We start from the raw sequence: 23,916 nt of genomic DNA, 5'->3' as shown, positions 1-23,916 counted from the left end.
ACCTCCTCTGTCTTCAGTTCCCTAGAGAGTATTATTCCTTTTATGCTGGTGTGTTTACTGCTCCATGTGTCTTGTCACTGCTTTTTGCTTTTGTTTCTCTGAAAAGCACTTTGTGCTTCTTGCTTAAAGAGCGATTCATAAACCAGAAGATCATTGTGATTGTAAACATATTCAGTTCGTATCACCCCCCCTGGAAGATCTGCATATTTATTTGAACCCAACAGCGACAAAAAAGCCTTTCTCTATATGGCTATTTAGCGTAGCCTCACGCGGGTCGGACACACAGCGGAAGTCAGCAAACCAGTATACGGCACCCGAGGCAGAAGTGATTCTGCTCGCCCGCAGCGACCCGCAGCGATTAAACCACAGAAGAAGAAGGAGCCATGTTTACAGTGTTCTTCGAGTAAGCAGTATGCAACGGGCATTACTGAACACATAACACCTTACAGTTTTACCAGAGATGTATCTATGAGGACTTGGTTGTACTTTTGATGTCATGGCGGATAACGAAGGAGCATCATCTAAAATTATCTGTGACTGTGACCATGAACACAAATATACAGCAGGCAGTTGTCCTCAGTTTATAAGAAATTCAGAGCTACACCAGAACATTTATGAACAGGTCTTACTTTACTACTAACTTGTGTGTAACGTTAGCATGTTAGCATGTTTCCACTAATTACTTGGACTGACCTAACGTAGCATTAGCTTTGCAAGCGAAGGCTGCAGGTAACAGCTTTGCTGTGTTAGGATTATGTTATGTCTTCACTGTGTATCTTCACATAAAAGAATACTCAGACGATTTGGGAGTTATGCCCTTTCTCTATCATTTTCATATTGAGACAACATGATCGATATCTTTTTTGTGTCTGTACGTCCAGTGGCTGGGTCTCAGCCCAGACCCAGAGACCCAGACCCAGAGTCATGCCTGTAGTAGCTGCAATGGACGACTTTGAACGCGATTTTGAAGAGTTTCTTGTAGCGGACACAGACCCAGAGCCATACCTGTTTGAGCCGGAGCATACAGATGAGGAACTCCATGTGTTTGATGCTGAGCGGGCGAGAAGAGAGGCTGAATGCACAGAATGGGACTCGGTGCTACTGCTACCATCGTTGGGGAGATATATCATCAGGAGGAAAAGCGCCGCAGATAGTGCATCACAAGGAGTGAAAACTTTGCAGCAATCACTAATCCTGGCGTGATTGAAACTTTTGTGTTTTGTGTTCCTAAGACGAACTTTTACCGAGTGACTTAGCGTACCTGTCCCAGAGCAAGCTGCAGCTGTTGCTCACCGGTGTATCCCTCCATGCAAGATGTACTGACCCCCTACAAGCGCCAAGATATCCATCATGTTGCCTCAATATGAAAATGATAGAGAAAGGGCATAACTCCCAAATAGTCAGAGTATTCTTTTCACATAATAATGCGGACTCAGCAGATGACTTGTTAACTGTTTATTCCTCCTTACACCGAACGTACACGGCTGCTTCTCACTGTTACCAGTAGCACAACAACGGTTACTACATTACCCAGAATGACTTGAGGCTCACACTATAGCCTTAGTAGCTCAAAATACACAACAGATTAGATCAGAACAGAAACACGACAGGAGAATTTACTGAGTAATTTTGCTGTTTCCACTAATTACTTGGACTGACCTGATGTTAGTTAATCCTCTCGCTCTCCAAAACAAATGCATGCGGTAATTGCCGGCTGCAGTCGGAATTTTACGACACCAAGCTGTGGGTGTCATACCGCTTCGACCAAAAGGGTGCTATAATCAACGAAAACGAAAAGTTCCGCACAGCTGCTTTAACCAAACACTGATGAATCCACACATTGCAAAGATGGGGGAAAAAAACAAAAAAAACAAACAAACACGTATTCTTGATTTTAGCAGCCTGAACATTCTCAAAACAAACAGACCTCTTTGCAGCATCATGATGGTCAGTCAGAGTTTGTTCCACCACTGCTGCCTCAGACAGCTTCCAAACAGGTCCCGCTGCCTTCTGGGTAACTGCTGCCATCAGAACTGCTTCATCTCAGCACCGTGAGCCTCCCAACAGCCAGCAGATCCAGGCTGCTGCTACTTAGCTTCACCCATTTATTTGTACAGTGCAGAGCCCATAACTGCAAAAACACTACACTGCCAGCAGTGTGGCAACAACACTGAGCCCAAATGGTTCATATTTCTAAGTATACATGTGTTTAATCAAATTAAAAACACAGTTAGCAAAACAGGTAGCAGGGAAGAGGTCAAAGGTCACAGACCGGGAGTCTGTGGACAACCAGATCTGCATTGTCAGATGTGGTATAGGCAGAAATCAAAATGTTTATCTTTTTTTACAATATATATCTTCTCACCTCACTCAATGTCTTATGTGTGTCCCACAAAATGACCAGTGCAAACTGAGCAGGATGGCAAGCCAAATGTTTGATATCAAAATAATGTCACAGCGCCCTCTAGTGTGGCGGTTATAAGCACTGTGACAGCCAACCCCAGTCTCCCCTACTTTGTCGCATTAGTTATATTTCTCCCTTCAGTTTCGTCCAGTGTGAAGTAATTGGTTGGTGGCTTGAAAAGCTTTACTTTAAACTTCTTCAAGACTATGGTCTATGGTTTGCAGAAACCTACAATGCCAACATTTATTCTGGTGACTGGGTTGCCAGAAAGAGCCAGGGGCTATGTTATAAAAGTACTATCTAACATTAATTATAGTCAAGGAGGTTAGTGGGTAGCCAACTGGAAAGATTTGTGGGGTCCTTGGGGAATCTGTGGTGGTGCAGGTGTGGTGATTGTAAGAGTTGAGGAAATCCTTCAGTGTCAGGAGTTCTTAAAGAAGCTTCACTGGGAGTTCCTGAGGTATTTAGATATAGAGATGTTACCAGGAGTGGCAGGAGGGTGTGTGTGAGGAATCATTTTATTTCATTCACTAACAAAATAACAAAATCTGAGTGCCATCATGACAATAGCTGACAACTAATGGTGTAACTCTGCTGCCAGTGTTCTGACGAGTTAAATGCAGAAGAGTTCTTCTCCATTCCCTTCACGCCCTGCAGTCGGAGCCGAAGCCATTTCAGCTCCCGTACAGCGTATCTTATCTCCTCTCTCATCAGTTAGTCGTGCGTTGCATTTTTTAATGCATTTTCTGGGATTTTAAACAATTAATTAAGTTGGTGTGCAGCCCGTGACGCGAAGTGAATGGGATCCGCTGCTGCCTGGCGGAGCTCCGAAAATGCGCAGCTCCTCAGACGTGCTTGTGTTGCATGACGCTCTCTCTCTCTCTCTCTCTCTCTCTCTCTCTCACACACACACACACACACACACACATACACACTCACTCTCTCTCTCACTCCTCCGGCTTACTAAAGGTGACCGGGGAGCCGCGCTCGCTGCTCATTATTTAACGTCTCCAAATTGAGCGGCAGCGGGAAGGCGAGCCTGACGCAGATCTGCTCCGGACACTGCTGCGTCTGCTGGAAAAAGCTGAGAGTGCTGCCGGAGGGTGGTCTGTCTGTGTGTGTTGACATCCACAGGGGCTGGGAGAATGTATGTGCCGCTTCATGCGCCAACCTCCACTCTCCAAGTGAAGTCTCCACACCTATAGGCTGTTTTTTTTCCTACCCCCATCGCGGCTACATTTTCATCCAAATTGGTCTCACCTTGCCGCTGACGCTTGGATGTTGATAAAACGACGCGCATGCGTTGCTCTTGGAATAATTTTGCAGCCTAAGTTGCATCCCTGAGATCTTGTGTCAAAGTCGTTGGCAGGATCGGAGTTAGTGATGTGGACTACTCTGGACCGCGGATGCTGGGGGATCTGCTGCTTGTCCCTGCTGGCGACTGTAGTCTGCGGGGCGCAAAGGTGAGATCTGATAATAACATCCTGTGTCATGAGTTGTTTCAGACAGGCCCCTAAAACATGTCATAGTCCTGAATTGCAATGTTCTGTCCACAGCGCCAACGAACCTAGCAACATGTCATATGTGAAAGCCACCGTGGACAAACTGCTGAAGGGCTATGACATCCGTCTGCGGCCTGATTTTGGAGGTAAAAGGCGCCAGTGTTCATGGAACTAACATGTGATGCTGAGGGCTGCTGGGGTCTAATGCGCACTAACACTCCGCTATCATATTTTCACTAGGCGCCCCTGTGGATGTTGGCATGAGCATAGACATCGCCAGCATTGACATGGTGTCTGAAGTCAACATGGTAAGTTACCTATCCACATCCTCCCGAGGTGCGATGCGGTATGAGACACAGGCTGCCTCCACGTGACAGTTTTTCGGGCGAGTTTTTCAGCGCAGTCTCCAACAAACAAGAGAGGAGAGGAGAAATCCGTGTCAGTCCGGTTCGCCTCTTTACTTGGTGCAGCGCCGCTCCTGAAGCAAACTAAAAAGACCCCCCTCCCCTCCTCCTCCTCCTCCTCCTCATCCTCCACCTCCTCCTCCGCTCCCTTTTCAGCACCATGGAGAGATCCGCAATGTGTCAAAGCCAATCCGTATGCATCAAGTAGCCTACTTCCCCGCGGTGTCACAACCGGCGGAGGCTAAGAATTAAAAAGACAGAGAGAGACAGACATGGAGAATGAGATGAAAGAGGGCTGTTTAGTGATTCCGCGCACGCATCTGCGGCCGCAGCATGCGTGGAGAAGCCCGGTGTCAGAGAAGCCCGGCTAGCGGCGGGGGGAAATGGACACAAGAGGAGGGGGGAAGACAGAAGAAAATAAGACGTCTGTGTGCATGCTTTGGCCATTTTTTGGCCTCAGTGCAGTAATTACATAACGGCTGTCAGTGAGTCAACAGGAGGAAGGAGGCCCAGAAAAGCAAAGTGTCTGCAGAATATGATTTGACCACTTAATACAGGGTACAATGCAGCGCTGCCAAGGTGCCCAGGGAATACACACCAACAGTGTTTTATAGCAGATACAACTGTGTGAGGTCGGCCAGACAGTGTGTGTATACATCTACTAGTACATAGGCCTACTCATAATGAGCATTTAAACTGTTGTTGCTTTACTGCAGCTTTAGCCCAGTCTCTTTCTTGTTACTTCCTTTTATCCTCCTGTTTAAGTCTCTTATTAGATCCAGATATACTGAACCTTTTTTTTGTTCATGAGAAATGGAGGCGTTATTTTTATATTTTTCTTATGTCAGCAATTCCCATGAAAAGACCCAAACCAGTGTGTGAGTTTGTCTGTCAGTGCTGTCTGACTTTCTCTCCCGTCAGCCACAAGCCCAGTCAGTTCCTACTGCAGATGCACATTTTTAAAAGCAGCTCACAAATACATAGTTTCACTTAAAAAAAAAAAAAAAAGGCTAATTGATTCCTTAAAACAGTAACAGCAAAACAGTATTAATACTACCAACACTTAGTCTTGTTTTGCATAGTTTTTGGTTTTAAAGGAATACTTCACCTGCAAAATGACAATTTGTATATCAGTTTCTTACCTCATGTTACCTTGAATTTATGAACATAACTTTGTTTTTACGCATGCCTTCACAGTGAACGAAGAATCCAAAAATGGCAAACATTCTTTATGAGTAGAAGTAAATGGGGTCCGCATTTAATGACAGCAAAACTTTATCAAAACATCCGTTTACAAACTCAATGCACAATTTTGGAAGTGTGGGACTTGGATTATAGTGCACCCCCAACTTGTCAAATACTGCCCCTTTGTCAAAGTACATCAGCATCAGACACTGACACTCAGAGGCACCCTTTGCAGTTGTATGAAATGCACTGGCTGGTGGCAGTTTGTAACGCTGTTGACAACTAGAGCGAGAAAGTACTATAGGGTGAATGGGTCAAACAAACTCCGGACTTTCACCCAGGAGTCCACTGTTTGTGTCTCTGTGTGACACCAAAAGTCAATTGAGTTATGTTAGCAACAGCGTAGTGCACTAGTATGTGTAGCATGCTACAGTAGTGGCGTGTGTCACATGATGTATGTCATGTGACATTACAAAATGTTAGTAACTTTTTTTTTCAAATTTTCTTTCAAAAAGGCAAACATCTTTCATAAGTAGAAGTAAATGGCATTCTGGTTTAACAACATCAAAACTACATGAAAACATCCATTTACAAACGCTCACACAACTCATGCAGTATAATACAAGTCTCATCTATCCAGTCGTATGCTCAGTATTTCCCAAACACATGTATTTTCACTAAAACCTTACTTTTTTAACAGTGCTGGGCAGTAGTGCCACTAGAAGTAGTGATGTTACTAACATTTCTCAGTGGTGTGGTGGTAACATCACTGCTTTCTGAGTCAAGTAGCTTTTCAGTAGTGAAGTTGATTAATTGACCGAGTAGCGTGGTAGCGTCCTCAAAAGTTACAAGCTTTTCCCAGGAAAAGCTTTGAAGTTCGGCAGACATTTTTTTCTATGGAGGCCCAGATAAAAGTAAGAATAATAAAACTGAGGATAACTAATGTGACTGACGCCAGCGCCACACCAAGGCATGGAGATGAGGGAAATACTTCTGTATGACATCACACACTAATTGTGCTTGCTGCTTTCGCTATTGGCTTTTCTTGGCAGGACCCATGCTACTCTGCCTCTGATTGGCTACATTACACTTCTTGACATGTCCATCACATGTCTTGCCCATTCTTTATATTTAGTGGATTTGTGGTGGACACTAGAGAAATAGACACAAGGGCTGAGAAAAAAGCTGACAGACAGAACAGTATTAAAACGGAAGAGAGGTGAGGGAGTGACATACTGATGTCGCGTGTTATCTGTTCATGTTCTAATGTCCCAAAAAAGAAAGTTTTAATGTAGATCTGTTATTTTTATTGTTGATTTGTTGATTGTCTTTTATTTATTATGGTTTTATTGACTGAAAAATATATTTTAGGATTCTGTTTTTGAATTACTGAATTACTTACACTGAGTAGGAAGAGAAGAGAGAAAGAGAGAGGGAGTAATAGATCGACTGATGATGTCATGTTATTGGAGGACGTGTTCAAGTGTCTTCCAAAAAAAGAGAAAAGAAGAAAGAAAAGAAGAAAGTCTTATTTTACAGTTAACAGTTCAAATGTACATTTTTTTGCCTGCCTATTTGTTTAGCTGACACTTTTTCTGATCACTGAGAAAACGCTGATTTGACATACAGTCAAAAAATCAAAGTAACTTTGCAAGTAGCAAGCTACTTTTGCCATTTTCTCAGGATACTGTATGTAGGGATATATATATATATATATATATATATATATATATATAGCTTTGCTGTTAAGCCTGGATCCCAATTACTTCAGTTCATGAAGAATGTTCTCAGTTTTTGGCTTCTTTATGAGGCGCTGTGGCATGTGTGCAAAACAAAGTTTTCTCACAAAGTCAACACAACCAGTGGTTGAAAAATTGATTACAGATGGTTCTTTTGCAGGTGCAGTATGCATTTAAAGTACCTGTCCTGCTCCATAAAAATGTAGCAGAATGGTGGTCACTGCTTGTTGTTGTTGTCCTTGTTTTAATGTGATGTCACATATGCTGGGACCAATCATGATGGACAGCACTGCCAGCAACCCCTGAAAGTATGGAGAGCTTAGATTTAGTAACAGGTCCTGAGCAGCGCCCAAATATAGTTCTAGAAACTCGTCCTCACAGTGGGAGCAGAGTGGCAGAAACAAAAACAGAACCTGTGCCCATGGATTCAAGTTATCATATGCTTGTTAAATTCCTGTGGCAGTACGACAAAGACCATTGCTATATGATTTTTTTTATTAGCTTGTTGGGTGTCTTTGCTGTTTTACAACTCAAATTCAAAGTACAATACACTCACATTCAGCATTGGAATAACTGTTATGTTGTTGGAGTCATTCAATCTTATCTGACAGCCTGAAAATGCAATGTGTCATTTTGTCTCAGAGGCAAGGGCAGCTATCTGTATATTGAGACCACTCACTTTTAAACTATGCTGCCCCACAAAGGCTAACCATAGTAACTACAAGTTTGGTCAAAATTGAGCTGTGACTGAAATTAAACCCTTGGATATCAATTCTATCTTGTGACAACATTTACTGGTTCAGTCTTGTTATGTTGTAGAGAAACTAGGGTGCAAAAACTACAGTAGCCACACAATACAAGGCAAACCACAATAAATGTAGTTACTGCGATCTGTCCTGGATTCCCATATTTTCAGCTCTTAACTGATCAACGGTTGACGATTGACATCCTTATTACCTAGAGATCTGGGATTCTATCAGGTCAAGAAAAACCACAGTAAGCATATTACAACAAATTGTGAACGTGGGAATGAATGATGGCAAAATAACTGATAACGTGACAGTGACCACAGCAGGTTCGGTAATGTAGATGATGATGATGATGTCAAGTAAACTTTATTCAAGTCAAACCTGATGAAGCATATATTACACACAATAATATTTTAGAGGTGCTTAGAATTTTCTGTTTCTATTTTCAAAATAGACATCTATAAATAAAACAAATACAAATTGAATCTAGTAAGAAATAAAAACGGTTTTACTCATACTGAAAAAGATGAGACACTCCCTGCACTCTGCATAGCTGCGTGCAGTAACTACAGTCTTAGTGCATCTTCTGGGTCATAGGTCAAATCATCAATCATAGTTGTTAAACATAAAAATAACTGTATGAATACCTGTTAAATGAGTGCGCAGTCAAAAGGCCATTTTCAGTGTTAGTGTATTTACTGTGGTTAGCCTCTGTAGGCCGGCATGGATGTGAGTGAATGGTACTTGTGGTGTGCTGTGATTGTGAGCCTTAGCTATGAATTGTATATCAGCTTGACTCGGAGCTGTCAAAATTACAGATGGGAAATGGATGGAGCCCAGTGCCGTGTTCTGATTGGACTGTGTTACCCATGCCTGTCTTCATAGGTCACTGATTGGACCGTGGTGCTCTGCCTCATTATGCATCTCAATGAAAACAAGGATGGGGAGGGCTTGTTATTGCTCTGTTTTATGGAAGCTCTTGGCACAAGTTGCCACTTGTGTCAGAGCCAAGCTTAACCAGAAGCCTGAATGATCTTATGACATACAGGAAGTATTGATTCAAGGTAGAAATCTAAATGTGTGGCTTCAGGAAATTGTAAAAGTGCAAATTCCTTTAAAAAAGTGTCTGTTTCAGCTCCTCCTTTTCTCTTCACTACCATAGAGGAGATATTGTAGATAGACCTTATCAGTCTAAATTAAATCCTGGTGCCAGGGGGGGAAATCTTATACACATAGAAAGTGACAAATTGAAACTTAAGAGTGAAAAATGTTGCTGAAAGAGCAATGACAAAGTGCTCCATACAGAAAGACCTTAACAATATCATATTTTCTGCCTCTTTAGCATTCATCACAGCAGATAGTTTGACTGGTCAAACACACGTGTCCCTGCAATATTTATATCTATCCATTTATCTATTTTTTAAGAAGTAATCACATAACTGTGTGTAATGTGGAAGGGGTCATTCATAGTGACAAACTCACAGAGAACTATCCCAATCTGTGCAGTTCCCTCAGTTCTTTGTAACTTTTTAGCATCTTTCAGCTTGTTGTTTTGGTTCATTTTCACGGCTCTCACCAGCAGCGGCAGACAGCTGTTTTCAGCAGCCATTTTCACACAGAAATCGCACTATAGGGCTGCTATGAAGTGGCTTCTTCCTGACGCCTTTGCATTTTTACACAGCCAAACAAAGACAGCATCATCCCACTCCAGTGTGTGATTTTAGACAGCATCACGCAAGCAAAAAAGGCATGACAGGCAACAGCAATGGCCTCTTGTGTGACATATAACATGCATGTCCGCAGCACTTTCTAAACAATAGCAATATTAGCATGGCAATAACAATTATTTACCAGATGCTGATCTCGTCCTCCGCTGGGAGGGTAAGGAACTCCCGCACCTCCTTGTTCTTCCAGTTTGCAGACATCTTCAGGTGCTGTTCTTCTCGGATATCAGCTACTTTCTAAATATCTTGTGGTGGGTTACAGGCATAACAGGTCGTCAATATGTCACACCCATGCAGCCCATGATCTCGTCCTGCCGGCTGTCCCTTTTATACAGACATTGTTTTGGGGCTGTTACTACCTCTGATGCCGACTTATAGGTGAGACAAGTCTGTCCCCTGATTCTGTGATAGTACCTTTTATACAGAACAGCAAGGCAGCATAACTGCGTGAAATTCCTGCCTTGAAGAAGCAGTGTGAAAGAGGCTAGTGAGTGATAAACCCTTGTACACTACCTGCTCAGCAGCAAACAGCAGACGGACACAGTTCGAGACTAGCTGGTGAACATAACGGAGCATTTTGCAGCTAAAGAGACAGGTGGTGGAGACCAAACACAGAGCTAAAAGAGAGTGAACATTGCACTTACATTTATCAGATGGAAACAAACACAACTCATAATGGATGCTAATGTTGCTCTAAGTCCACTGGTTGTGTAAATAAGCAACTGTTTGCTAACATGTCATACAAACTTATTTCATGTGTTATTTTCAACTTGTTGAGTTCGTCCCCTCCAGCGTTATAATGAAACAAGAGTGCTCTGATGCAGTGTTGCTGTAGTCAAGATTGGTCTTGGTACTGTATCAAGAACATATTTTGAAGGTTGCACCTCAGAATCAATTGCATTTTTACTCTGTCTTGTCTCGGACACAGACAAAGAGGACTCTGAAATTTATATCAAGAGTGGTCAGGACCACAACTGTGGGGATATCACTGAAATACCTGTGCATTGTCTTAATTATTCTCATCACTGTTATTAGATTCAATGTTTCCCCATACAGTAGTTCATTTGATATCTTACAAGTTAGCACCCCATGAATGACATTACATACTTAACATAAAGTTACGTATTTGACGAACAGTTACTGTGGTTAGGTTGCGGATTAGACACATGGTGACACATACCTTAAAATGGCTCAAAGTTCACACAGTTCCAAACTCTGGTCTTTTTGGGAAAGTCATATGTTTTGTGACTCATTCATTGCCCCAACCGCCGCCTTCATTAGTCCTGTCAGAGCATTAGCCACATGATCACACCCTTCCCAAATACATCGATTATACTAAATTACTGGCCCGTTAGTATTTAAGACTGGTACAAATTTTTTTTGTGCATTAATTTTTGTAGGAAAATGTACAAACAGTGCATGAGAACAGGCTGCTGGATGAAGAACTTCCTGCTTCAAATGCAACAAATAACTTGTCTCATTCCTAATTAGAGATTTTTGTCACTGTTACCAGCTTTCATATTTCTCCTTACACACTCATACATTCTCGCATACTTTATATTTAGAGCAATAAAGAGGTGAATGAAGAGGAATCTTAAGTTTTATGGGAATGTGGATCTTTCAGATTAGCAGGAGCCTATGGTTTGCATGTTCCACAATTATCCTAAGTGTGCCTTTCATTGTGGGACTCACATTGATCTTGTCTTGGTGTTGATACCCTCTGGTCTTGGTTTTGACTCAGTCTCATCCCCTCAAAGTCTTGGTCTTGATACTCTCTTGTGTTGATCATGACTTGATCTCGGTTTAAATGGTCTTGACTACACAAAGACTCAAGATTTGGGTAGCAGTATTTATTCGAAGACAAAATGACATGTAAACTTTCAAGTAGGCCTATGAGATGGACAATGCTTTGGCAGGGAAGAAAAGACTAAATGATTATGCTCATCAAGCTACATGTCAGTCAAATCCAAAGTATGAAGAAACCTGTCTTGTTGAAAATCACTGTCTATATAGAAGTCAAAAGTGTCATTTATTTTTTTTGTGTGTAAAACTCCTGGCAGTTGGGGCAAATTCTAACTTTTCACTTTTTTACACATTATAGCAACATTTCAGGTGCGCTCACTTTAAGGTTTAGCTCCAAATAAAGTGGTTTCATCCGGTTAAATGGTTGGTTTATTTATAACTTGTCTGATCATCTGACTGCTTGTGCTTTCATCCCCCTCACACTGTGTTGTAGTCACGTCACAGATCTCAGCAAATGAACTTCATGAGTACATAATATCAAAACTGATAGAAATGGGGGGCAAAACTACAAAAGTAATGCCCAAGTTAAAATAAACCAGGATTATTCCAGGAGGCTTTGAACATACAGAGATACATGATTTGTAAGAAAGTTTGTATTTGAAGTGCAATGCAGAGATCAGCTGACAAATTCAACTCTCCTCTCGTCCCTCTTTAACCACCGATCCTCTCAGTTTCTGCTTTGTCTGTCACCTCTCTTGCAGCTTCTAGCCACCATTTCTCAGTCTCCTCTCATCTGTTAGGACGCACCACAATTTTCTTCACACTTCTCTACTGTGATGGGGTGGTGCACTTCATTGTTCTCACCTCTGGTGGGAGAAAGTGTTTTTCCACCACCATCACACAATCTCAGTGCATCTCATTTGATTCTCTGCCCATTTCTGATTGAGCTGATGAGCAGGGTTCGAGCTGAAATGTCTCAACATTCCCCTGGGCTTGAATCAGGTTGGGTTTGTGCTGTGATCTACAAAGGGAGGTCCTATATGTTTTGTTATTAGCTATTTTTGTTATCTTTATAATTATTCAATCTTACATTTTGTAATTAACCCACTCACCAGAAAAATGTTGGCACTGTACATTTCTACAAATCACTTTTTACAACCAACCATTTTTTACAAACCACCAACGTTTTACATTATCATGTTTGTGTGTACATTGGAACTTCACACTGTTAACAATGCTGTGGTGAATGTGTGGTTAGGTTTAGGGATAAAAACCACTTGGGTAGGAAAAGATCATTTTTTGGCTTACAATACCTAGTTTTGGGGGCACAGTTCCCGATGGAAAAGCAGTGATGACTCTCTTAAAACACCAACATCTGAGGGCTGAAAAGCTCAGAGCAACATTAGCATCCATTCTGAGTCGTGTTTGTGTCCATCTGATAATTGTAAGTGCAATATTCACTCTCTTTTAGCTCTGTGTTTGGTCTCCACCAACTTCTGACAATTCCCCCAATCCCAAATGGATCCCTTACAGACTCGTTGACTCAAACCCTAAGCCCTTACAGACCTAGGACCAATTCCATTTCTCCAATGGAACGCATAAAACCAAGGGGAAGGGCCAAGACAATGGCTAAGGGGAAGAAATGGAATTGGTCCTAGGTCTGTAGGGGCTTAGGGCTTGAGTCAACGAGTCTGTAAGGGATCCATTTGGGACTGGGGGAATATCTGTCTCTTTAGCTGCAAAATGCTCCATTATGTTCATCAACTAGTCTCGAACTGTGTCCGTCTGCTGTTTGCTACTGAGCAGGTAGTGCTTGTGCAGCAGTGACTCGCTAAAAAACAAGCGGTGTTGCTGTTTGTTGGACTAGAACAGTGGTCTGCAGCTTTGCAGACTTCTTGTCCAGGTGACACACCATCCATCATGTCCCAATGATAAATTCAGGTCATATACTACGTTTGTAGTGGCTATCTTTAGTCTGCATTGTTTTCATCTTCATGTCAAATCACTTCCATAAATAACCACGTTTATGACAACATCAGACTGCTTTACGCGTAGAGTCAGCTCAGTAGCAACACTCGTGAACAGTAAAACAACTGTGTTGCTGCACCATCACTAGTTTATTTACTCAAACTGAACATTTCTTCAGCAGTGGACCTCATAAAAGTAATTTTAACTACCTGGAACTCTGATAGTTGAATGAGCTTTAGTGATGTCCTCAAGCCTGCCTACAGAGAGAGAGAGAGAGAGAGAGAGAGAGAGAGAGAGGACCAAACTTATCTCAGCCAAAATTCAAAATATGTCAGTGGCTGCCAAAAGTGAACATGGCTGCTACAGCTGGCCACAGAGAACACTGGCAGGAAGTGAGATGGGGGTCATACTGCTTTATGACTAATACATAGACACAAGGCTGAAAACTGTAAATGCAATGAAGGTTGCAATGACAAAGGATGTTCTGTTGAATGAAAGCCTCTTTCTTTCATGTTTGAATAGAATAAATATAGCATCATATTTCTGCTTGGGCCACAGGCCTGAAGGCATCTCATCCAGCCCAGCCACTCTCCATCAGCTCTTTGCAGTTGGCAGGGGAGCGACATCATCCAGCTGTACTGAAACAAAATTAGTGACAGAGAGTTGTTCCACAAGGTCTGCTAGGTCAACTGATTTAAAATTAATTCAATAAGTCAGTATAAGAGAACTAGAATATTAAGATCATCATACACTGTTCACACCTCCCAGTTTTGAATTCTTGGCGGTTAACAGATTAAACGTTTAACCATTGACATCCCTAGTTCCCAGAGATCTGGGATTCTGTAAGGTCAAGACAGAACACAGTAAGAGTATTACAGAAAATGGTGAACGTGGGAATGATGACGATGCCAATGACAAAATAACTGATAACCTGAAAATGACCACAGCAGGTTCAGTGATGAAGTTGATGATGCCAAGTAAACTTTATTTAAGTCAAAGCTGATGAAGCGAATGTTACAACACCTTAATACTTGGGGGGTACTTAGAATTTGAAAGTGTTGACATCCTTACTGGCGACCTGTCCAGGCTGTACTGTGCCTCAAACCCATGTAAGCTGGAATGGGCTCCAGGCCCACCTCAAACCTTTAAAGGGCCAGTGTGTAAAATGGGTTGAAAACAGTGACATCAGTGGTCAAATTCTAGATTGCAGGGCTCACGCGCTCACCCCTCCCGTCGGGTAAATGACGGTGGCCTCGTAGGGACAAAAAGCTTTGCGCACAAGTTTTTCAGGAGTAGGTCTATCTAGCAATGAGGTGAATGTTTATTTAGAAATCTAAACCATGTTACGATATTGTAATGAATCCTTCACGAGCAGGAGACCAGAGGAGCGTTCGGGAAAAAGGCCAGTTTATTTGAGCACTCCAGAAACTCCGGTAACACTCCACTCCGTCCCAAACTCTGACTCTTCTGGCGTAACAGACACACTTCATAACTTTACACACATACTCGTTTACCATACTGAGTGGGGACCCCCCTCCCCTCTCTGCTCCACCAATCTCCAGCCCGCACACTGACTGACAGCGTAGCCGGTAAACAGTGCTCAGCTGTTTATTTAGCCTAGCAATATCTCCGGACTATAGTAGCTGCAGTGGACGACTTTGAACGCGATTTTGAAGAGTTTCTTGTAGCGGACACAGACCCAGAGCCATACCTGTTGCTGAGCGGGCGAGAAGAGAGGCTGAATGCACAGAATGGGATTCGGTGCTACCATCGTTGGGGAGATATATCATCAGGAGGAAAAGCGCCGCAGAGAGTGCATCACAAGGAGTGAAGTTGTGTCTTCTTTTCCTCGCAGATGATGGATCGGGTTCATTCTCTCCTGTTGCGTGGTAAGTGTGGTCCATTCGCAAACTTTATAACTAAAAAAACTTTTCACTACTCTCTATCGACAAACTACTAACACTCTGCTGTTTCCTACTCCTCCTTCCTTCCTCCTGCTGTCTTCGTTAGTTCATTTATACACGCAAAACGCGTTCTCTGGCTGGCTGGATTGTCCGCTCGGTCTGCCGTACAAACATGGCAGCGTAAAATGGCGACCTCTCTAAAGCAAGGCCCTTGATATATATATATATATATATATATATATATATATATATAAAAGCATAATTATAAGGCTACAAAATCCAAACGAATTTTATTTTATAGCGATCATACACTTGTATAAACATATTAATGGGTAGAAGATTCAGATTCAGATTGACAATAAACCATGCCAAATATTACACACTGGCCCTTTAAGGATAACCACTTACAGATAGTGGATGGAAGGATGGGAAAACAAACAAACAAACAAACAAACAAACAAACAAAAAACCTAACATAACAGAGAGGACATCTAGCCCAACTTAGGTCAAAACCCAAGAATTATTGTTTTAACTTTGGAGAGCCCAAAATTTCTAAAGGTACTAAATCTGTCAGGCTTGATTTGTAAAAGTGAGTCACATGTATTGGAGCCTATTTTGTTTATATTTTGCATGCTTTTACCATTAACCATTTGCTGAATGAGTTGGTCCTGCTTGTCCTGCACCACAAAGGGAATAAACTAAACGCATTCAGAGGCAACTACAAAGTCACTGCCCGCGCTCAGGTGGAGCAGCCATGTAGCCATCTTGTTGAGGTCAAGATATGTAAAACCATGAGGCATGCCCCCAGTGACATAAAAGATGTAGCCAGTCAGAGTCTGGAGGGACACCACTGTCAAAATCACTGATGACATCAATGAATTCACTGAGTCCTGGTGGTTTTGATTTGTAAAACAAAAGTAACGGTTACCATAACTACGATAAAATCATTCCACAATCAGAAATCGTGGATTACCAGAACCATTCAGAAACCTGCACCAATATAAAGCAGCAGCCAATGATGTAAGGGGAGACAAAAAAAGGGCTAAATTACAATGCACAATTTGAAGGAGCTGATGGGATTGCATTTCACTGATGTTGTACCTTGTATGACGTGAGAAAAATAAGATTGATGATTGATTGATTTATTGATGCACATATATTTTTATGTTTAATATTCATTTGTCCCACAGTGCTTTTTTATCAAACACCAGTTAGTGGCTAGGTTGAGAGCTAATTCAGTGGAAAGCAACAAGTGACAAACAGTGTGAATGTCTGTGAATGTGTATTGAATGAATATTTAATGATTCATGATAGTTTTTGATAGGGTTAAAAATGCACATAAAGGCACATAACTGTGCTAAACTGTGACTGCAACAACATGACATGTAGAATATTTTCATTTCATGGGATTTTATAGGAATAAAAAAACAGGTTTGAACATTTCACTCAGTGTAAACATCACAGAACTCAAATGAAGTGTTGCAATAAACTGATACAGATTATATACAGAACATGATGTTGTCAGTGAGGAAAAATCCTGAAGGGGAAAACCAGCACAACAATGACCGGTTCATATCAAGTTTATATCCATGGAAATGCAGTCAGTGTAGTGTTTGAGACCATAGCGCTCTACTGTCAAGTACATGCAGCTTTTTATCATCAATAAATCAACAACACATTAGTCTACAACACTGATCCAATTATAGTAAACAGACGAAGACATGATTATAAAAGTGACGGCCTCCAGCAGCCAATAGACTGCATTTTACAGAGTGTGTCACTGGGTTAGTTATGGCAAGACATGAGTAAAATGTTTTTTGGTACTAATCAGGACACAAAGAGAGCTAAATGTTTAAAGTTTATGGCAAAGGCAAAAAAAAGTAGGAATGACAGGATGATTATAATTATTTCATAGAGGCGGCTGTTATCCCATAATGGAAAGATCGACGGTTCGATCCCTATGGGGTGCCGTTTGTAAAGTGTCTCACGCTGAAAATAACATCAACATTTTGCCACATTTAGCTTCAAACAATGTTTAAAAAAGTATTGTGATTTTTTTAACGTCACCTTTTACCACATTTACAGCAATATTTGTTAACTTAGAAATATATTAAATAGTTAAATCTAAATATTAAATGTGGCACCTAAATGTTAAATGTTAAATCTAAATATTAAATCTAAATCTAAATTTAAATCTAAATGTTAAATCTAAATCTAAATGCTAAATCTAAATCTAAATATTAAATCTAAATCTAAATCTAAATATTAAATCTAAATGCTAAATATAAATATAAATATAAATGTTAAATCTAAATATTAAATCTAAATCTAAATCTAAATGTTAAATCTAAATGTTTTGGGTGAAACTAAATATTTAGCTAATATGCAAATTCACACTGCCGGTCACCGGAAGTACCAAAATAAAAGCTTGAGATGGTCAGACTGTTTATAGAATCAAATGAATTAAAACCAACTTATCAGGGGAAATGGACACTTGAACATCCATTAGCGTGATAATAACTACCTAAAATAACAAGAAACGTGTTTGGAGAAATTTTATTTGATGTGTACTTTGAGCTGTTAGTGTCCCTTCTGAGGGAATCACCTTGTTGTTTACAAATACTTCCGGGTAGAAAACCAGCGGAGTTTAGCAATATATATATATATGCACATCTCACGTTTTTCACGTCACTGTATCACCGTTTAGACTGATCTGGTGTTTGTAAAGCCTATAGACACTATGACTGAACAAACATTACTATCACGGTCTGAAATTAATAACATGGTTATCGTAGATTAGCGGGGCTAACTGTTAGCTGTTAGCCCCATTAGCGGTGTCTGTAATGACTCACTAAGCGGTAAGAAAATATTTTTTCCAGCAGATGTCTTAGTTACAACATGATTGAGCTAACTGGAGTAGTTTAATGTCGTATCCGACAATGGGAGACATTTAACAGATGACGTCCTGTTAGCTTTGATGCTGCTGCGGCCACTGGTGCTTTCTAGACATTGTGATTTCAAAACTGAATAAATACCACACATCGCAACACAAAACTGCTTTGCTAGCTCAATCATGTTGTAACTAAGACATCCGCTGGAAAAAAATATTTTTTTCACGGACCATTTAAGAGTTAATGAGTCATTACAGACACTGCTAACGGGGCCAAGAACTGACGGTTGTTAGCTTAGTTTAGGTTGTTAATCCCTCCGAAGGGACACTAACAACTCAAAGTACACATCAAATAAAATTTCTCCAAACACGTTTCTTGTTATTTTAGGTAGTTATTATCACGCTAATGTATGTTCAAGTGTCCATTTCCCCCGATAAGTTGGTTTTAATTCGTTATTTGATTCTATAAACAGTCTGACCATCTCGAGCTTTTATTTTGGTACTTCCGGTGACCGGCAGTGTGAATTTGCATATTAGCTAAATATTTAGTTTCACCCAAAACATTTAGATTTAACATTTAGATTTAGATTTAATATTTAGATTTAACATTTATATTTATATTTAATATTTAGATTTAACATTTAGATTTAGATTTAGATTTAATATTTAGATTTAGATTTAGCATTTAGATTTAGATTTAATATTTAGATTTAACATTTAGATTTAGATTTAGATTTAGCATTTAGATTTAGATTTAATATTTAGATTTAACATTTAGGTGCCACATTTAATATTTAGATTTAGATTTAGCATTTAGATTTAGATTTAATATTTAGATTTAACATTTAGATTTAGATTTAGCATTTAGATTTAGATTTAATATTTAGATTTAACATTTAACATTTAGGTGCCACATTTAATATTTAGATTTAACTATTTAATATATTTCTAAGTTAACAAATATTGCTGTAAATGTGGTAAAAGGTGACGTTAAAAAAATCACAATACTTTTTTAAACATTGTTTGAAGCTAAATGTGGCAAAATGTTGATGTTATTTTCAGCGTGAGACACTTTACAAACGGCACCCCATAGATCCCCAGCTCCTCCAGTCTGCATGTTGAAGTCGTTTGGCAAGATACTAACCCAAATTCCTTTGGATGGCTTTGCCATCGATGTGTGAATGTATGTGACTTTTAAACTGAGTAGCAGGTGGCACCTTGTACAGTAGCCACAGCCACCAGTGTATGAATTTGTGTGTGAATCCGTGAATGCGACTTTGCAGTGTAAAAGTGTTTTGAGTGGTTGTAGGACCAGAAAGGCACCATGCCAGTGCAAGTCCATTCATTTCTGCACTCAGTGTACACACAAAAGAAAGAAAAGTAGTCAAGCTTTGTCTAATTTCACACCTCTGCACCTCCACTGGATTGGTGATTTGAGAAAGTTAAAAAAACTTTCTGGACATAGCCAAAGCCTAAAATAAGTCTTGATCCCCAATAGCAGCCTCTAGACACTGCAATGTTCATAGCATTGCACAATATGAGGTTATACCACAAATGTGGTAGTGTGGATGTCACCAGAGGACAGACCATGAGTTTATCACCTTGGAAGTACAAATATGCAAATATGACCTGAGGGTGGAATTACAGGAAAGTTCATGGAGTGTTTAAAATGGAAAGGGTTCATCCTCATGGAGCATAAGTGACCTCAGTATGTTTCATGGCAAGTCACAATAATAATTCTTCACTGCAAGTAATCATTGTGGCACTAGGGATTAGGGTGTCTATGACAGAAGAATGATGGGTCACTGAAAACAACAGAATTCATCCTCTGGAGACCCTGAATATCAACAGCCACTTTCAGTGAATATCTTATTTGAAGGGGTGAAATAGTTGATTGTAGCGTCAGATCAAAACTCAAGGAGTCATTAGAATCAGTGTACCCTGTACAGTGTAGTGTACCCTTCTTGTTCAGGATCAAAGCGTTGAATTGATTGATGGACCAACCTGACGTATCCTCATAGAATGGTTTGTGTATCTGACGAAAACGCACATGGAACAGTTCATATGATATCTAATTAATTAGTGCCCCATAAATGACGTGATGTACTTAACGTAAAGTGACAAAGGTTAGGTTTAGTAAAAGAAACATGTTGGTGATGTACCTTAAAATAACTCAAGTTCACTTGGTTTCACATGGTTCCAAACACTGGTCTACTACATCTGTCCTTACTCCTGTCAGCACACTGGTTACATGATCGCAGCCTTTCTGATTACGTGGTTATACAAATTGTGATGCATTGCTTTTCATAGATATTTGTACAAACAACGCATGAGAACAGACCAACCAACCTGACTTATCCCTGTGAATGTTACCTTTCTGCTTGTTTACATATGGATAAAGAGCCAGGTGGAAGACGCGTCCTCCAAATTTCCCTGAGGACATTTCTCATGTCACAATGTGACAAATCAAGCGACCTTGTCCCTGACATTGACATGAAGCCGGCAGACAGGCCCTGTATGCTTGTGAAGCTCTACTGAACTTGGCAGTTAGTGAACAGATTACAGGGAGATTTCAGATCATTGTCAGGCCCGTACTGGCCTTAGTCATCAGACATGCTGTGCTGTCAGAAGCAAAAGCAGTTGGTGAGTTAAAGCGACAGTGATGCGACATGAGGTTTCGCTGCACACTCGCTGAGGTCCGGCTCCTTCTCTCAGCATGCAGACTGATCGGCTGTGGCATGGTTTTTGCCTGGGTGATGCACAGCGCTTCCTGCAAAAAGGACAGCAGCATGTATTTATGCCTAGATATACATTGTAATTTGTCTTGTGGATGTCAATGGCTATCCCATCATTCCCTGCAAATACACGGGGTTCACAGTGGATCATTACAAATGGTTTGCTTTGAATGGTATTCTGACATCCATGTTTTTGTCCAGTGAAGTTTGAGATTCTGTAGGTTTTCTTTTCTGTTGCAATGTGTAGTTCAGCTGCACGAAGCTGACTAATGCTTGGCTATCTTATTGTAAGTAGATGTATTTTACTATATAGGCTTCGGTTCGATATGTATTACAAACCCAACAATATAATGAACTATCCCATTAAATTACCACTGTGTGATATTGAACCAAACTGACCCTAACACACACGCACACACACACACACACACACACACACACACACACACACACAGTTTTGTGTGAAAGGAACTGAAGGCCTGTCCCAAATATAGGCCTGCTGATTTCAGTGATTTTAGCAAATAATAGCCCGGGCCACTAATTGAAGTTTTACAGTATACGTTAAATATATATATTTATTATAATGAATTTGTATTGAGCCATTCCGCACATAGCTTTCTGTTCTATCTATTATATTTGGAAAATGAACTATACAGCTCAAATTGTGTGACATAATACCATCAGTGTCACTGGGCTCAACAACGCAGCCCAGCAGCCCACGCGACAACAAAACATGCTGTCTGCTCCCCCCAAACCTAAGCATTCTACTCCAGTGAGACACGCTACGCTGCTAAGCTAGTTTGTTGCAAGATGGTTAGTAACGCCATTATCAGACCGGAACCAGAAGATCTTCTGATAACCAGCAGGCTATCAGAGAGAGCAGCACACATCCTTCACATCTGCTACACAACAATTGGTTACATTTTAGTTCCAGTGTGTCAATCACTGGAACTAGATGAAAACAAAAAGCAACACACACGCTACAAGCTAACGTCATCCTTGCAGCATTCAGGCAGCCATTCCTAACTCTATAAAGAAATCACTGTGGCGACTGGTAACGTTAAATTAACCACAGATATGAGACCTGACTCTGTCATGGGCAAATGCAGGCTTCTTCATTACCCATAAGCCTGTTCATAAACCTTTTTACCTGCTTTTTACTAAAACAAAAACAAAAAACTAAATGATATACATAAATACATATCATTAACAGGTTGCTTTACATGAGGTGGGTGGATATGACAGAGCATACATTTGATGTGACAGTGGTGTTATATACTGTGCGTGTAAAGAAAACAGTGTGGAAAAAAATTATTATTCACAAGAGCAGTGGATGCATGCGTGGTTATTGCACAGGGATTGTTCCTGACACTGTGTGACTTGTGTTAAGGAATGCTGTCATACTTGCAACAAGCCTTAAGACCACTTTTTGAAGGCTTGTCTCAGACTCAACCATATTTTTACTTAGTCTTGTCTCATTCTCACACAAAGAGGGCTCTGGATTTATTTTAAGACCGGTCAAGACCCTGACTGCAGGGATATCACTAAATTGCCTGTACAAACTAGAACTACCACCTCGCGGTTGTATGCCTCCATGCACAAGCCAAGTTTCTCTCACAGATTGCATCCATGCCTGTGAAAACATGGATGCTTCACACACATTTTCCCCCCAACAGCACAGAAGCTCTATACAATTGGCACAGCTTGAAGGTGGATGGCCAAGATTAGATTATCTGACCAAATGTCTCCGCTTCTGTTCCTGAGTTATGATGTTGAGTACTGGCCAGAAAAGTCTTTTGCAGAACATTATGATATCACACTGAAGTTGACCTTTGACCTTTTGGATGTGAAATGTGATCACCTTATCATTACATCCTATTAGACATCTGTGTAAAGTTTTGTCATAATTAGCATAAGAATTCCTGAATTTTGGCCAAAGCATGTTTTGTAAGGTCACGCTGTCCTTGCCTTTTGACCTTCCACTCCCAAATTCTAACCAGCTTATCCTTTAGTCGAAGCGGGTGTTTGTGCCAAGTTTGAAGAAATGCTTGAGATATCGTGTTCATGTCCACCAAGATCTAATCAGTTCATCGCTGAGTACAATTAAACGTTTGAGCCAAATTTGAAAAAACTCCCTCAAGGTGTTCTTGAGATATTGCCTTCACAAGAATGGACAGACAACAAAACACAATGCATCCAGTTACAGCTATTGCCTTCACAGACGCATAAAAAGGAGTGTCGCGTTAAGAGGGTTAAGCTGACTACAGCTCCTTTGTGTTTGTATTTGTTTGCTCATAGAAAACAAAGAAAATTCCCTTACAAAAAATCCTGCCTTTTGATTCTTTTATCAATATATATCTCATGGCACACTTCTACATACACACACACACACACACACACACACACACACACACACACACATATATATATATATATATATATATATATACACTATGGCAATGAAAGAGGTGAATCAAGGAGAATCATTTGTTTTCTGTGGGTGTTTTCATAGGAATGTTGCTCTTTTTAAATGAAATTGAGTATTGCCTTTGCATGCAAGTGTAGGACTTGCCCTGCCTTGGTCTTGTCTTGGTCTGGATACACTCTTGTATTCGTCATGACCTGGGCTGCGTCCGAAAGGCCAAGTAGTATGGATAGTAGTAGACCAAATTAGTATGTAGTATGTCTGAAACCGTAGTAGGGAGGAGTAGTATGCTACCACCCCTACTAAACACGCCTACATTGTAGTATGATCGCAGAGCATACTGCAGGGCTACTACTTACCCAAAATACACCGCGGGCTTCTTCTTCATCTTCTTCTTCATCGTAGACATTGCACGGCATGTTACCACCCTTATCAGTCTCCTATTTAAATGCAACGTGCTCGCTGCCCGGCAAGATTCAAAACATCATGGTAGAGCAATGGCAGCCGGCGGCTGGAGCAGCACACTTTGTTACATTACATATAT

General features: G+C 40.7%; 1 protein-coding gene across 1 annotated transcript in view; it reads left to right on the top strand.

Annotated features, from left to right (window-relative positions):
• The first annotated feature begins 3,293 nt into the window (after positions 1-3,293).
• The window catches only part of gabrb1 (gamma-aminobutyric acid type A receptor subunit beta1), a 107,611-nt gene continuing 86,988 nt past the window's right edge, over positions 3,294-23,916 (top strand). Inside the window, exons 1-3 of the mRNA XM_049596296.1 lie at positions 3,294-3,867; positions 3,961-4,052; positions 4,147-4,214. Coding sequence (XP_049452253.1) covers positions 3,788-3,867; positions 3,961-4,052; positions 4,147-4,214 — 240 coding nt within the window. The 5' untranslated portion in view covers positions 3,294-3,787. The remainder of the gene's footprint in view (positions 3,868-3,960; positions 4,053-4,146; positions 4,215-23,916) is intronic.

This window comes from Epinephelus fuscoguttatus, linkage group LG14, assembly GCF_011397635.1.
Source record: "Epinephelus fuscoguttatus linkage group LG14, E.fuscoguttatus.final_Chr_v1".
Classification (NCBI taxonomy): domain Eukaryota; kingdom Metazoa; phylum Chordata; class Actinopteri; order Perciformes; family Serranidae; genus Epinephelus; species Epinephelus fuscoguttatus.
Note: the sequence above shows the minus strand (reverse complement) of the source record. Positions and strands in the feature narration are given on the sequence as shown.